General features: G+C 41.0%; 1 protein-coding gene and 1 long non-coding RNA gene across 3 annotated transcripts in view; one reads left to right on the top strand and one right to left on the bottom strand.

Annotated features, from left to right (window-relative positions):
- Positions 1-8962: 8962 nt before the first annotated feature.
- LOC122238390 lies at positions 8963-10883 on the bottom strand. 2 transcript variants are annotated; one of them, XR_006217302.1, is made up of 3 exons: positions 10818-10883; positions 10154-10255; positions 8963-9237 (listed from the first exon to the last, which is right to left on the bottom strand). It is a non-coding gene; the product is annotated as an uncharacterized LOC122238390 (long non-coding RNA). The 2 variants fall into 2 exon arrangements; XR_006217303.1 differs by having other exon boundaries at positions 10150-10255.
- Positions 10884-10952: 69 nt separating this feature from the next.
- Positions 10953-14237, top strand: part of EFHC1 (EF-hand domain containing 1) — a 66549-nt gene continuing 63264 nt past the window's right edge. Inside the window, exon 1 of the mRNA XM_007095515.3 lies at positions 10953-11081. Within this exon, the coding sequence (XP_007095577.2) occupies positions 11019-11081 (63 nt within the window). The 5' untranslated portion in view covers positions 10953-11018. The remainder of the gene's footprint in view (positions 11082-14237) is intronic.

The raw sequence follows: 14237 nt of genomic DNA on the forward strand, positions 1-14237 counted from the left end.
GATTTATGTACTAATCCTGTGAAGGGGGCTGTGTTGACAGAGGAGCCATGGGAGTATTCTCAGAGGCCATGTTTCCTATCAGGATAAGGTCTCTGTTTACTACAAAGGAAACTGCTTTGTTTTCAGGCCAGTTTGATGAAATTTTTCTGTTACTAGGTTATTTTGTTACCTTCACGTCTTTGTTTTCTTCCTTTCTCTGAGAGATTTGTGGATTTTGTGCCTTATAAATGGAAATGTATGAACACTTTACTTAATATATGGCCATGTGGAATTTTCAGTTTTGGGTTATAGGAATAAGGAAAAAAAGAATGCATTGCTTTTCAACCGGTGGATGAAAAAACGTCAGAACACCAGAATTACTTATCATTCAAAAGACTCTGTCAACCTGCATTTTGGCAAAAACCAAACAAACAAAAAACCACTCTACTGAAGCTTTCCTATAATCTTCATATCAAGAAAGCATATGTCTTGTCTGCTACATGGAGTTCCTAGATGGATTTCTTTGTTAATTCTTAAATACCTGAACTTCTGTGCTACCCAAGTGTCTTACATAAGCTTCTGGTGTCTAGTCCAAATTCATCACAAAGTTGGCAAAACTGAAGCCAGTTGAACTAAACAAAGGAATGGGGGATTGTACAAACACATCGCAAGAGGGTCAGTTTAAAATGGGGACTAGAAAATGTTTGAAATATTCACTTTTATGGATTCAAAGACCGTATTTTAAAAGTTGGAAGGAAGGTTTAAATCAAGCTCTTGGATATGGTGGTGGTCCTGTTGGATGTAGATCTTCAGGCCAAAGGCAGGTACTTTTTAGAAGACAAAGCCGGAAAGAGAGCAGTGATCTTCAAATGCGGGTGACAGAGCAAGGCCAGCTGACACACTGTAAATGGTCTGTGACAAGTTCAGATAGACTAACCTCTTAAGGTATTGCCATGAAATTATTACTTTAATTTGCACAGGTATTGGTCCTCCAAGTGATTGGAAATTTTTTAAAAAGTATAAAATTTTTCACCAGAGATATTTGAGGAGCACTGGGGACTAGGTATCTCATTAAAATACCAGTATCTTATTAAAATATATAAACACAGAAAATGCAGATGGTTTAAACTACTCAGACTTTTGAAGGATTAAAGACTCCTTTTAAAACATTTGCATTAAAATGAGTGTATCAGCAAGGAACAGACTTCGTTTATTTAAAAGAAGTAATTAAGTATTTGATAAAGGAAGTTATTTTACTCCACCATAGCCTCACCAACAGTTGACATCTGGAAATTGTGCCAGTTATCTCTCTGTCTCTATTAAAATGTAAATGCCTCTGGAAAACCTAAACGATCAGTCATTTACATCTTGTGAATAAAAATTTTGATGGATTTGTATGAGGCCGTACTCAAGGTAAGGAGATGGGGTATCAGGACACAGCAGATGGGGACGCATTTGCCTATTTCCCTCTTGCCTAGTACTTCCTGCCTTGTAATTACCAATGAGCTAATGTTAGTACGCTTCAGATGTTAAAGTTTCATTTCCCACCTCTGCTAAAAGTACCTCACTCATTAACAATATTCTCAGTCCTCTAATTGGAATCTTGAAACAGTAGGAGCTCAGGCTGTGGAATGAAGGTAGCTCATTCCTGATTCTGTTGCCCCCTGTCCACAAAATGGTACCTTATCTTAATGTTAAGTATATTGTGTTCTTCAGATGCTGCACTGTAGTTTCAAGCTGGCCCTCCAGATGGCGCTCATGTCTTAGCATGGCCATTGTATCCAAATCTTTGGGCTATTAATTGTGTTGGTCCTATTGTTTTGCTTGATTGCTCCGCAAAGAAAAAATGGAACTATTTTCTGTTTATATAAATCTACTTACACGAATGACCATTAAACAGATTTTGTATATGGATTGTTGTACTGTAAACAATTATCTTGTTTCTTTGACAAGGTTCTTTAAAAAAAAAAAAAAAGTTTACTTATTTTGAAAGAGAGAGAGTACAAGTAGGGAAGAGGCAGAGAGGAGAGACAGAATCCCAAGTAGGCTACAGGCTGTCAGCACAGAGACCCTGGAAGGGCTCAAACTCACCAATGGTGAGATGATGTCCTGAGCTGAGATCAAGAGTCAAGATGCTTAACCAACTGAGCTACCCAGGCACCCCTCTTTGACAAGGCTCTTGACAAAGGCTACTTTGACAAGGCCCATCTTAAAGAAAGATTTTATCTAGACAAACATTGCCAGGAGGAGGAAGTCAGGACATTTTATATTCACCAAGAAGTAGGAAAATACAAAAGCTTAAAACATCTTCATACCCCAACCCCCAAAATACATATAACACACCTGTGAGTAGATCATATTGCCACCCCCCAAAAGCTATGGAGTTGATTTCTCTGAGGATTTCCATCTAATTCAATAAATACTTCTAGTATTATGAACAATAGTGCTAAAGATTTCAAAATTTTGAATTGATGGACTATATTTTTAAATCTAAAAATTATGAATTATAATTATACTATAACAACTATTATAATGGATGTATTGTGGAATGTGGCACCTATGAACCAAAGGATTTTGTAGCCCAACTCATATTTAAATAGCTGTGAAAACAAAGTCATTCTCCAGGCTACTCAGCTTTAGGCCATAGTACAATCACAACAGTAAGAAAACACCATTTGCCTGGGTTGAGGCGCTGATGGAATTATGGATGTCCTTCTTGCCCAAACCCTTTTCATGACCAATAGGGGCCCTAGGTAGTTTGCAAATGCTTCTGTTGTCACTGCTAATAGTTTAACCACTCTTCAATTACTGATTCATCAAGTATGTATGAGCATCTGCTGGTGGCAGGCACCATGTTAGCTCTGGAGATACCACAGTAAGAAAAACAACAACAACAACCAGGGATCCTTCTGCAGAGAGTTTTCAGACTGCTAAATGAGAACCAGCATCTTCCCATGGTGGACCATCACAGGGTACCCCTCTAGGTCTTGATCCCAGTCTGAGGGCCAGATGGCAGGCCAAACCCAGGGGAGGCTGGGACTTGCTTTGTGCCAGAACATTTTCAAAAGGAATGAGCTCTTTTCCTCCCCACCCCCCCACCCCCACCCCAGAGGCTAGAAATATCTTCCCCACCAGCAAGGCTGTCACCTTTGGCCACCTCAAAGCTTCTTGTTACTCTCATTGCTTCTCTAGCCCTTTTCACTGTCCTGAGTACAGGTCCCTGATTTGGAAAATTGGAAACAGCATGTTGCACTCTAGCTGCCTCCTTTAAAAAAAGAATAACCACCTTATCCTTTAAGGAATTTTTATCAAAATAATATAGAAGGGAAAGCATTGCATTTAAAAGAAATTCATTTAAATATTAACTTCAAGAGCTTATCTATCTCAGGTAAGGGCTTTTCTTACCTAACATGATCTCATAGAAAGAGGTATGCACTGTATTTTAGACTCCAGGAGGCCTTGACCAACTCAAAGGCTGCAGAATAACACCTCAGATTGTATCATGCATTATGCTTTCCAAAAAATTTCCACATCCATTTGAGCTTGTACATAATTGTTTGAAGGAAGGCCAACAAGATCTCCATTAAACTAGAAAACACGCTAAGAAAGTGGAAGGATTGGTTCAAAGTCACATAACTAGTTGTAATGTTTAAACTCAAATTGATTTCTTCTTCAGACAAATACAGGGCTCAGCTAATCAGAAACATCAATACCCAAATATTTGCAGAGCCCTTTACAGTGTGTGAAGTACTTTTACCATTGTGCATACTTGAATCTCATTTTAACTTTTGACCCTAAATACCTCATGAATAGCTAGGGTTGTATGGTTTCTTTGCAGGTTAAAGTGACTTACTTTACACCTTGTCCTTGGATGCCAAATAAAGCATTCTTTGCACCTCACAGTCTTCTCAGAGCCCAAAAGGTCATTGGCTACAGGCCTTTGGTGGCCTGGAGTATAATATCAAATCTCACTCTACAGTGACAGGTTCTTGAAAATACCTTGATTCCTTGGATAAGAAATTCCTCTAGTATTGATACTCTTCCCAAGATTCTGCAAGCCCTCCCTCTCATCTTTCATTAGGATTTTCAGTTCTTCAAACAATTGGATCTCCCAGGGATTTTGACAAGTGATATGACTTTGAATATAGGATTTAAAAAAAAATACTTCTCTGCCTTATAAAAAAGTTACACAGGTTTAGCAGAAAGTCCCCCATTTATCATTTTCAAGTAATATGTGCTTATTAAAGAAAATGCAAAAAAAAAAAATAGGGAAAAAAAGATAATCCATAGACCCATCACTAAAATAAGTCTCTTCCAGGGAAAAATAAGGCTATGGCAAAATGTTGTTAATGATAAGTAAATTAGCAGTGTCATATAAAACTCCAAGAAAAAACAGAAATTGGGATCTAGAAATTTTAAGCAACCTAATACTTCCATTCTTTTGTGCATAATCAACAGTCTCTGGCTCAGTGTACAGGAATACCAAGATAGTTATATTACAGTCCCTTCAGACATTACACTATGTAGGTAATTTGATGATACTCTGGCTGAGATACAGGCTCATGTAACAAAGCCAACGATACATTATCTTGTATTGAAAGAATTCTCTGAAATGCCTCTCCCGAATCAAGCCCTCCAAGAAAAGCCTGCTAGAAAGACTTTCCCTGGAGGGGAGGCCTAGCCTGTTGAACTGGTGATTATGTGATTCACTGACAGCCACTCCACAAACACTGAACACCACTAGGTGCCAAGCCCTGTTCTAGGCACCAGGAATACAGCAATGGCCAAAACACACAAATCCTTGCCCTTAGGGAGCTTGCATTCAGGGGTTGGAGGATGGGTAGGACAAACAATGAACCAAATAAGTAAGTTATGTAGTATGTTAGAAGGTGATAGTGCCAAGGAGAAATCGCAAGAATAGGCCAGAGGGACAGGATGGGTGTGCAATTTTAAACAGGATCAGGGAAGACTACAGAAATAGGTGAGGGAGTTGGCTCTGTTTCTCTCCCAAGCAGATGCAAAAAGTGTAAGGGCCCTGAGGCCAGAGCATGCTAGGAATAACTGGAGGCTGGCATGAAGAGAGAGAGAGAGAGAGAGAGAGAGAGAGAGCGCAGTAGACAATGCAGACAAGTTGTGAGAGCCCTGTAAGCACTTTGGCTTTTACTATGACTTCAGGACAGGGTACGCTGGGGAAGAATTCTGCTCAAGAAAAGTCACGGTCATTGTTTACTTACATGGACTACTTACTAATTGCACATTACCTTGCCTGTAGAAAACAGTAAATCTTGTGCCCTGCAATCTACACTAAACCAGGTTATCATCAAGCTAAACCATCTGTGGGCTGGTCACATGGACTCTGTATTCCCATGGACACTCTCTGGTATTCACAGGATTCTTCCCAAATTTTTCTTAGCATTTTTTTAAGTGCTCAGAATGCTGAGTTCCACTTCCCAGATAGGCTTTGAATGTTTCCTTGTTCTACTGACACTGGTTTGTACTCTGGGTAGTCCTCTGGGCAAAAATGCAATGAAACATCCAAGGCAGAGTCTATAAACTAGGAATAATAACATCAACAGTTTACATTAGCTGGTGCTCACTCCTTGCCAATTCCTTAGCTGAGCTATTTTCTTAGATTCTTTCACTTAACCCTTCACTTACAACCCTATGAGATAGATATTATTGTCTCCATTCTCAAATGTGGAACTTGATAGGTTAGGTAAGTTTGCCCAGGACTACCTGGCTAGTAAGTAATGGAATCTCACAGAAACTCAGGCCTTTGAATCCAGAATCCATATTCTTAACCAAAACAAAGTAAATGTAGAAGGTTTTCCAGCCTAACTTCCCCATTGACGACTGTGTGAACTAGAAGCGTAGAATTGAGAAGAAAATGTAATGTGGGTTTTTGTTTTGTTTTGTTTTGCCCTGATAAATGAAATAAACCTGAAGATGCAATTCTTGTTTCATTTCTAGACACTTTGGCCAAGCATAATCCTTAGGCTGTTATTGATGGTGAAATTCTTAAATGTACTTCTGTGCTAGAATCCAATGCAGACCTAGTCTCATTACAAATGTCAGTCTCAGGGGCCATCTGTGACCATTCAGAAAAATTCCAAGGTATCAAACCAGCTTTAAGAACCACTGACTATCCTCAATTATTTCCCTACATTTCTCTAGTGAACCCTTCCTCATCTTCAGGACCTATTAAATATATCCTATTATTCATTAAAGTGAATTTGAGCACTATTCTGAGCTAATGCAATTTCTTTTCCTTAAAGACAACTATGGAAACATGCAAAGCATCTCCACTCAGTGTTTTTTTCTTTTTACAAGAACAAATCATTTTGGAATCTTACTAATTTTACTGTGGGAAAAGGACCTTAGCACAAAGTTTGTTTTCAATAAGTACTAGTGGCAATCATCGTCATAATAATTATTATTATTTCTATCACTTTATGCAGTGCAGGGTGCTAGGGGTTCTATACATAAGTGTCCACTTTTTCCACGGGGTATAAAAGTATCTCACCAGAGTGGTAGCTCTCTGCCTTTGGGAGGGATTTCTCTCCACTCATAACAGATTAAGACATGTTTTATTTTCCCAGGATGCTGTATATGTTCTGCATAGCTTTCACTGTTTTCAAATGACCACATGACCCCAAAGCAATTAGTGACCATTAATTCTGGTTCAGGCTTCTCATTTTTGAGATGAAATACCAGAATCTCAGGTAGGTAAGTTGTCTGAGCTCAAACAAATATTTATAGTACAGTAAGGACATGAATGTGGTTCTCAAGACCCCAACCTGGTGTTTCATTTTCTGTTCCATACTACATACGTGAAAAAGGAAAAGGAAGAGTGTTTGAGATGTGCAATAGAAGTATCAACAGAAATGCAGGCATTTCCCCCTTGTTTCAAGGTTGGCACTTACCTGAGTTAATGAATTTGCCTGTTCACCTTTGGAATCTACAACTACAATGGATATTACTGCCACATTGCTCTCACATATCTCTATCTCCATACTATTAAACCCTTATTAGGTCAGAGATGTCTGACAAGCAGGATGGCAAAGTCAATGATACCTCACATGCTGAAGGAGGAAGATGTTTTCCATCTGAGAGAGGATTGAGGCAGAGTGTAAGAAATACTCAACTGGGAACTAGACTTTAACTAATGGTTTCTTAACCTCTTTTGGTCTGGGGATATCTCATCAGTAAAATGAGCAGGCTGGACTGTGTCAATCGATTCCCAGGTTTTTTATTGTGACCATGTAAAAAATACCTAGAATATGAATATGTATATATCTTGAAGACTTTTTCAGCAAATTATTCCTATCCATATAACATTGGATACATCCTGATAATTAATATTCTATTTGTTCCTTTTTAAAAAAAAAAAAAAAACTCTGTTGTCACAATCCATTGAGTTGATTTTAACAGCTACTAATGGAGACTGGCATGTTTGAAAAATACTGGGTGATCTCCAAGTTATTCACTCATTCACTTGGTCATTTTACAGCTGTTCATTGAGTATTTATGAGGTGTTAGCACTGTGATGGGATCCAGGAAAATGGCAATGAACAAAAGAAAGAACCTATCCTTGTGACACTTATATCCTGTGAAATCTCTGATTCTGTGAGGTAATGTTTCATAGGCTTTTTCAGAGGGAAAGGAATTCCAATTCAACCAGCTAAAGTCATAGAATGGGTTTGACTTAAGGGAGAAAAAAGCAGCTGAAACACAAATTTTTTGAAACCCCTGGCAGGAACCCACCATCAGGCCAAAATCATCTGAACCCAAATTGTATACATTTGCATCAAATGAAGATTTCCTGTGGGTCCTAAATCTGCTCCTGTAACTGCTTGGAAGTCCCTAAGGATGTTTCTTTTGCCCTTTACCATATTTTGCAAAGATCAAGGTGGCTCGACTGGGCAGTCTTTTTAGATAAGAGACTCCAGAAACCACAGAGTGAGTGGTGGAAATGAATGCTAGATAGCACTCTGACTGAGGGACACTCCCCTGCAAAGTCTTACCCCATTGTTCACACATTAGCCACACCCCCAGCACTTTCAAACCTACAGGTTTATGATTGAATTTTCCAGAAACCATGCTGTACCATTTTTATTCAGCAGAGGGAAGTAGAGCACCCAAAATCATTGCATAAATATCTGAGGGACACACACACACACACACACACACACACGCTTGATATATGTCCTGTAAATTTAGGCACTGAAGAATAATATCACAGGGTTGAAAACAAATTCTGGGAAAAACGCTGAAAAAGGAGACACTTATTTTAGATAACTGCTGTATTTTAGCCTCTGCCAGTCTGATATCTCCCAGGAACTGCTGAGAGATAGCCAGCATGAGGCCCTCTTTTCAGTTTGGCCTGCTGGCAGTCTAATCTTTCCCTATTTTCCTTTCCCCCAAGTTTTGAAACACCTGCTAAGTCATGCAATGTCTCTGTGGTCTTCTGAGTCCAGGCTTGATGCACAGCCTTCAGACCATAGCACTTTTTACTTCAGCTGCCGGGGATGGTCTGGGTCCTGCTCTCTCCTACATATTGCAAAAAGTGGAAAATAGCACAAACCGAAGTGTGATACATGCTGAGTTGTCAGTCATGTTTGGGAGAAATGAGATATAAACTTAATCACACAAAATGTCAGGGTTCAAGCAGTTTTCCAAAGCCCTATCTTTATTTTTTAATTTCCCCCCCACTTCTTTACAGACTTGTCCCCGTGCTTTTTAGCACTGATGCAACCACTGTCTGGCTTCCTCTCTTCAGAGGTGATGGCATTTTTAAGAGGCCAAGGAAGGTTTTACTCGCCATGCATTTCTAGGGTCCAAAAGGAGTTAAAACATTTAACTAGTGTGTTCTTCTGGAACAGAAAAGCATTTGAGCAGAGGCCACTCCTCAAATAGAAACAGATGCCACAATGGACAATAGGCTTAGGCATGACTTACCCTTTCCAGCCCCCATGGACTCCTTCCCTACCCAAGTGTAAGCATACAGTTAGTCTAGAAGGGCTCTTTCAAGTGTGACCATAGACTTACTTTTATTAAGATAGAGGGGAGGGCAGGATCATATAACTGGTAAGACTTTAAGGTTATCATCAAGAGTCAGCAAGGATTATAGCTCCAGTGTTTCTGGGTACTCAGCATCAGTGAGGTGGAAAGAAGTGAGAGAAGCATCTTCTCTTTGAAAGTTGAACTTGCCATTTTGAAATATTCTCCCAGTAGCTGGCTTCCATCCTAGGTAAGTGACTAAGATATAATGCAATGGACAGATACTTTTAAAGCTTTCAGAAAGTTCAACAATGCTAATGCACTGATTTTTAAAAAAGCACTAAATGCCTGCATTAAGGTAATATACTAATAGAAAATAAAAGAAAATTTTAAAGGTAAAAAAAAAGGGAAGGGACAAAAACAGGAAACAAGTAGTAAGGAGAGAGGAGGGGTTAGCAAAAAAGAAACTGAGCAGGTTGTGGTAGCTAGCCACCAATAATTGCTTCAGGGGCGCCTGGGTAGCTCAGTAAGTTAAGCCTCCGACTTTGACTTTGGCTTAGGTCATGATCTCACAGTTCATGGGTTTGAGCCCAGCGCCCTGCTCTGTGCTGACAGCTCAGAGCCTGGAGCCTGCTTTGGATTCTGTGTGTGTGTGTGTGTGTGTGTGTGTGTCTGCCCCTCTCCTGCTCGCGCGCTCAAAAATAAAATAAAAACATTAAAAAAAAAAAAAAACTGCTTCAGGTGCCACCAGTGGATTAATGTCATAGTCCCCCTGAGCTTCGTGCCCATTACTGAAACCCAACAGGGGGATTTGCTCTGACAAGCAGCAATAAAACTAAAGCTGTTGACTGTATTAGCAGTAAACTACCCGTGACATGGAGATACGCTTTCTGGGTCAGGCTTGGCTATTCTATCATGTTCCTGAAGTGGCTCATTATCAGAAACAGCTGTTATGAAAATCAGATTCCTGGGTTCTATTTCAGACCTAAAGAATCCCATATCTGGGCATCAGGATTTTGTTTGCTTTTTGTTTTTATCTTTAAGCTTTCCAGTGGTGATGGATAGTTGTTGTTGTTGTTTCTCTTTCCTGAAAATGTTTCAGGAACAGGATTACATTTAAGGCATAATAATTTAAACAAGTTTTACAAAAATCACCAAAGGTGAGAATACCTACTACGATCCTGACAATATTTCACCCATTTGCTTCTTTATTTAGGACTTAAGTTTTCTCTTTGAAGGACATGCATTTCCCCTTGTTCAGATCTTTGCATTGCAGCTGCAGATAGGTGTAGAGATCAGAATTGAGATTAGCACTCTGTAGCCCTAAAGTTAACGTATATTGAGTCTCCTGAGGGGAACATGCAAGGCCCAGTCTTCGGAGAACCGAGAGGGAGTAGAGAGGCAGGGATCCACACAGGTGAAGATGGCAAAAAGATAATGCGGCAGTGGGAGGATTAGGGACAAGACGGCTGCATTAGTTCTTTGGACATCCTTGGGCCAGAGACACAACCGTGAATAATCCGCAGCCCCTCTCCCAACAAGCACAGGCCCGGGGTGCCACTTTCAACCGGAACCAACCATTTACACTTCAGTGTGAACTGGGACAAGAACCCTTTTCCCAGGGCTGGGAGAGGTGACGTCCCGAGCTCAAGGCGCTGGCGGGGAGCGTGGAGAACCCGGTGAAAGGAAAGGAAGCACCTTCCCCTCCACCGTAGCTCATCTAAGGGGACCGCTACCCCCGCCCTGGACCTCATAGCAACGATGGCACCCTCTCTGCGGTCACGTCCTTCCACCCCGCCCCGCAACGCCCCAGTCACAGCCACTGAGTCCGTAGCCACCTCTCAAACGGAACGCCGGATCCTGGGGGTGGCGCATGCGCTCACTCCTTGCACCCGCTCCTCAGGCCCCGCCCCCAAGCGCGGCGCTCCGGAAGTTTGGCATTACCATGGAGCTTCCAGAGGCCCACAAACGCGGCTCGTCGCCCCGGCAACTGGGGCGCCCAACACTCTACCCGGCTGGAGGCGGCAAAAGCGGCCGCCATGGTGTCCAACCCTGTGCATGGCCTGCCCTTTCTCCCGGGCTCGTCCTTTAGGGACCCCACGGTGAGGACTTCTCTGCCCAACCCCCACCTGGCCCCACGCGCAGGCGGCCTCGAGGGCTCGCTGCTTAGCGCACCTGCAGCCTCCTCCTCCCAAGATTGCCCTGTGTCCCTTCAAACCCGTCCTCTGTCCCCACCTGTTCTCTGCCCGCCTCCACAATGCCGTCGTCCTCCTCCTCTCCCATCCTTTGCCCTCGGCCTCATCCTCTAGTTTTTCCACTCCACCTGGGCAAGACATTGGCCTCCTTGTTCTCATCCTCCTAGCTGCGTTCTCCTCCTACCCTGTTCCTCTGGTCCCTGCCTCTTCTCCCTCCAGATCTCAGTTTGCCCCAGTTTCCTCCCTAGCTTATTGTCCCATCCCGTATCCCTCTCTGCCCAGCTCCCTTCGTAACCGCGCTCAGTTCCCCAGCCTAGCCCCTTTTCCCACTCAGCCTCCCTACAACTTCGTCCTCCTTCCCACAGCCCCATCCCACCCATCTTCCCTGGCCCATCATTCCCGCCCGCCTCCTTCCTCTTCCTTATCCTGGACCCAGCAGTCTTGCCCCCTCCCAGCTTGGTTTCCTGCCTTCTGTATATCATTTCCACTCATTCTCCTCTTTCCGCCAGGTCCTTTTCCGCAGTCTCTGCCCTCCTCGTTTATGCTTCTACCTAGCCCCGTCCCCTTTCCGTTCAGCACTCCTGCCTTGTCTACAACTTAGTCCCACCTTCTCTCCAGCCCTGTTTTATCTTCTTTCACAACTTCGGTTTCTCCAAAAGTCGGACTTTTGACACTTGCCTATCTTCCTCCCAAACCATACCTCCCCGCTTTGTAGAAGATAATTCCATCCCGTCCCTTCAACCACAGTTGATTAGTTGTTTTTTTCTTCCCCAGTTCTATTCTTTTCTCTCTAACATTTGTACAAAAGATTCCTGACTAGATTGTTTTGCTCTTTCCCTACTTTAACTGTTTTTAGTTGTGTTCTGTAGACAAAATTGCAGGGGTGGGGGGTGGGGGAAAGCTTGTTTTTGTTTTTGTTTTTTTTTCTCCTTCTGACATAGTTTAGCCTTTGACAAGATTATTTAGTATTTGTTTCAGTTCAGACATGGTTACTGAAATATATGTTTGAAGATTAATATTGAGATTCAGTAAGCTATCATAGATGAGATGATGATAATTTGTATAGTTTAATAATTTAAGTTACAAGTTCCTTTCCATGGGTATAAAGGTAAGATAAAATATGTAGTCAACTTACTTTCTTTGGGAGACTGAATTGAAATTGAAAGTTTGGTGAAGGAGTTTGAATTCTGAGTCTCTTCTTGATAATTATTCCTGCATGAAGACACAGCATTATAGAGTTTTTGCTTCAGTGGAGTTTTCCATTTTACGTAAGTTAAAAAATATTGTAGGCACATTCCCGTCCTGTGCAGGAGGAGCCTAAGCATCTGGTGTTGGTGAATGTGGGTTACCCACAAGGCAGGGTTGAGTCAATTTGGGGGATTTACAAAGGTGTGGACTGGAGGTGCCAGGCTCTGAGAATATACATTGCTGTTCTTCGTGTAAGATGAACTGTGCATTGGACATAATTTATTTATTTTTTTAAAGTTTATTTTTATTTTGAGAGAAAGAGAAGCCCAAGCAGGGATTGGGATGTGGGGCTTGATCTCACGAACCTTGCAATCACAACCTAAGCTGAAATCAAGAGTCCGACTGAGCCACCCAGGCACCCAGACCTATTTTATATTTTAAATACACTGGCCAAGTGTCAACCTATTTGCCTTATTTGAAATTTGGGAAACATGTTCACTGTCTTTATTCAGCACTGAAGAACTATATATATGTAACACTCAAAGCATTCAGAGGGTGAACCATAATGACTAAGAGGGGTGGGAGGCTACCCAGTGTGTGGTATTTTGTTATAGCAGCCTGAACAGACTAAGATAGTTTGTAAATATTTTCTCCCATTCCTGAGGTTGTCTTGTCATTTTATTTCCTTTGCCATACAGAGCTTTTTAATTTGATCTAGTTCCATTTGTTTATTTTTGATTCTGCTGACTGTACTTTTGGCATTATATCCAAAGTCAAGACTTTGATATGACACAAAGTGTCAAGGAGCTTTTTCCTTCGTTTTCTTTTAGGAATTTTACAATTCCAGGTCTTATGTTTAAGACTTCAGTAGTATACTTTGAGTCAATTTTTGTGAGTTCCATAAAATAGGGATCCAGTTTCATTCTTTTGCATGGGGATACCCAGTTTTCCCAGCACCAATTATTGAAGAGACTGTCCTTTCCCCATTGTGTATTCTTGGCATGCTTGTCAAAGATAGTTGGCCATATATGCATGAGTTTATTTCTGGGCTCTATTCTGTTCCATTGGCTTATGTGTTTCCTTTTTATGCCAGTACCACACAGTTTTGATTACTGTAGCTTTATTTTTTGTTTTTCATTTTTAAAATTTTTTAAATGTTTATTTTTGAGGGAGTGCAAGTGGGGGAGGGAGGGGGAGGGGGACAGAGGATCCTCAGCGGGCTCTGTGCTGAGAGCAGCGATCCCAATGTGGAGTTTGAACTCATAAACTGTGATATCATGACCTAAACTGTAGTCAAAGTTGGATGCTCAACTGACTGAGACACTCAGGTGCCCCTGATTACTATAGCTTTGTAATGATAGTTTGAAATCAGGAAGTATGATACCTCCAGGTTTGTTGTTCTTTCTCAAGATTGCTTTGGCTTTTTGGGGTCTTTTGTGGTTCTATGTGAATTTTAGGATTTTTTTTCAATTTCTGTGAAAAATGCCATTGGAATTTTGAGACAGATTGCATTGAATCTGTAGATCACTTTGTGGATGGTGTGGACCTTTAAACAATATTAATTCTTCCAATTCAAGAATATAAGGTATCTTTCCATTTGTTTCTGTCTTCTTTAATTTCTTTCATCAGCGTCTTACAGTTTTCAGTGTATAGGTTTTTCATATCCTTTGTTCAATTTATTCCTAAGTATTTTATTGTTTTTGATGCTATTATAAATGGAATTGTTTTCTTAATTTCACTTTCAGATAGTTCATTGTTAGTCTATAGAAACACAATTGATCTCTATATGTTAATTTTGTATCCTGCAACTTTACTGAATTCATTGATTAGTTCTAACAGTTTTTTGGTGGAGTCTTTAGGGTTTTCTGAGTGTAA

This window comes from Panthera tigris, chromosome B2 (genome assembly GCF_018350195.1).
Source record: "Panthera tigris isolate Pti1 chromosome B2, P.tigris_Pti1_mat1.1, whole genome shotgun sequence".
Taxonomy (NCBI): Eukaryota; Metazoa; Chordata; class Mammalia; order Carnivora; family Felidae; genus Panthera; species Panthera tigris.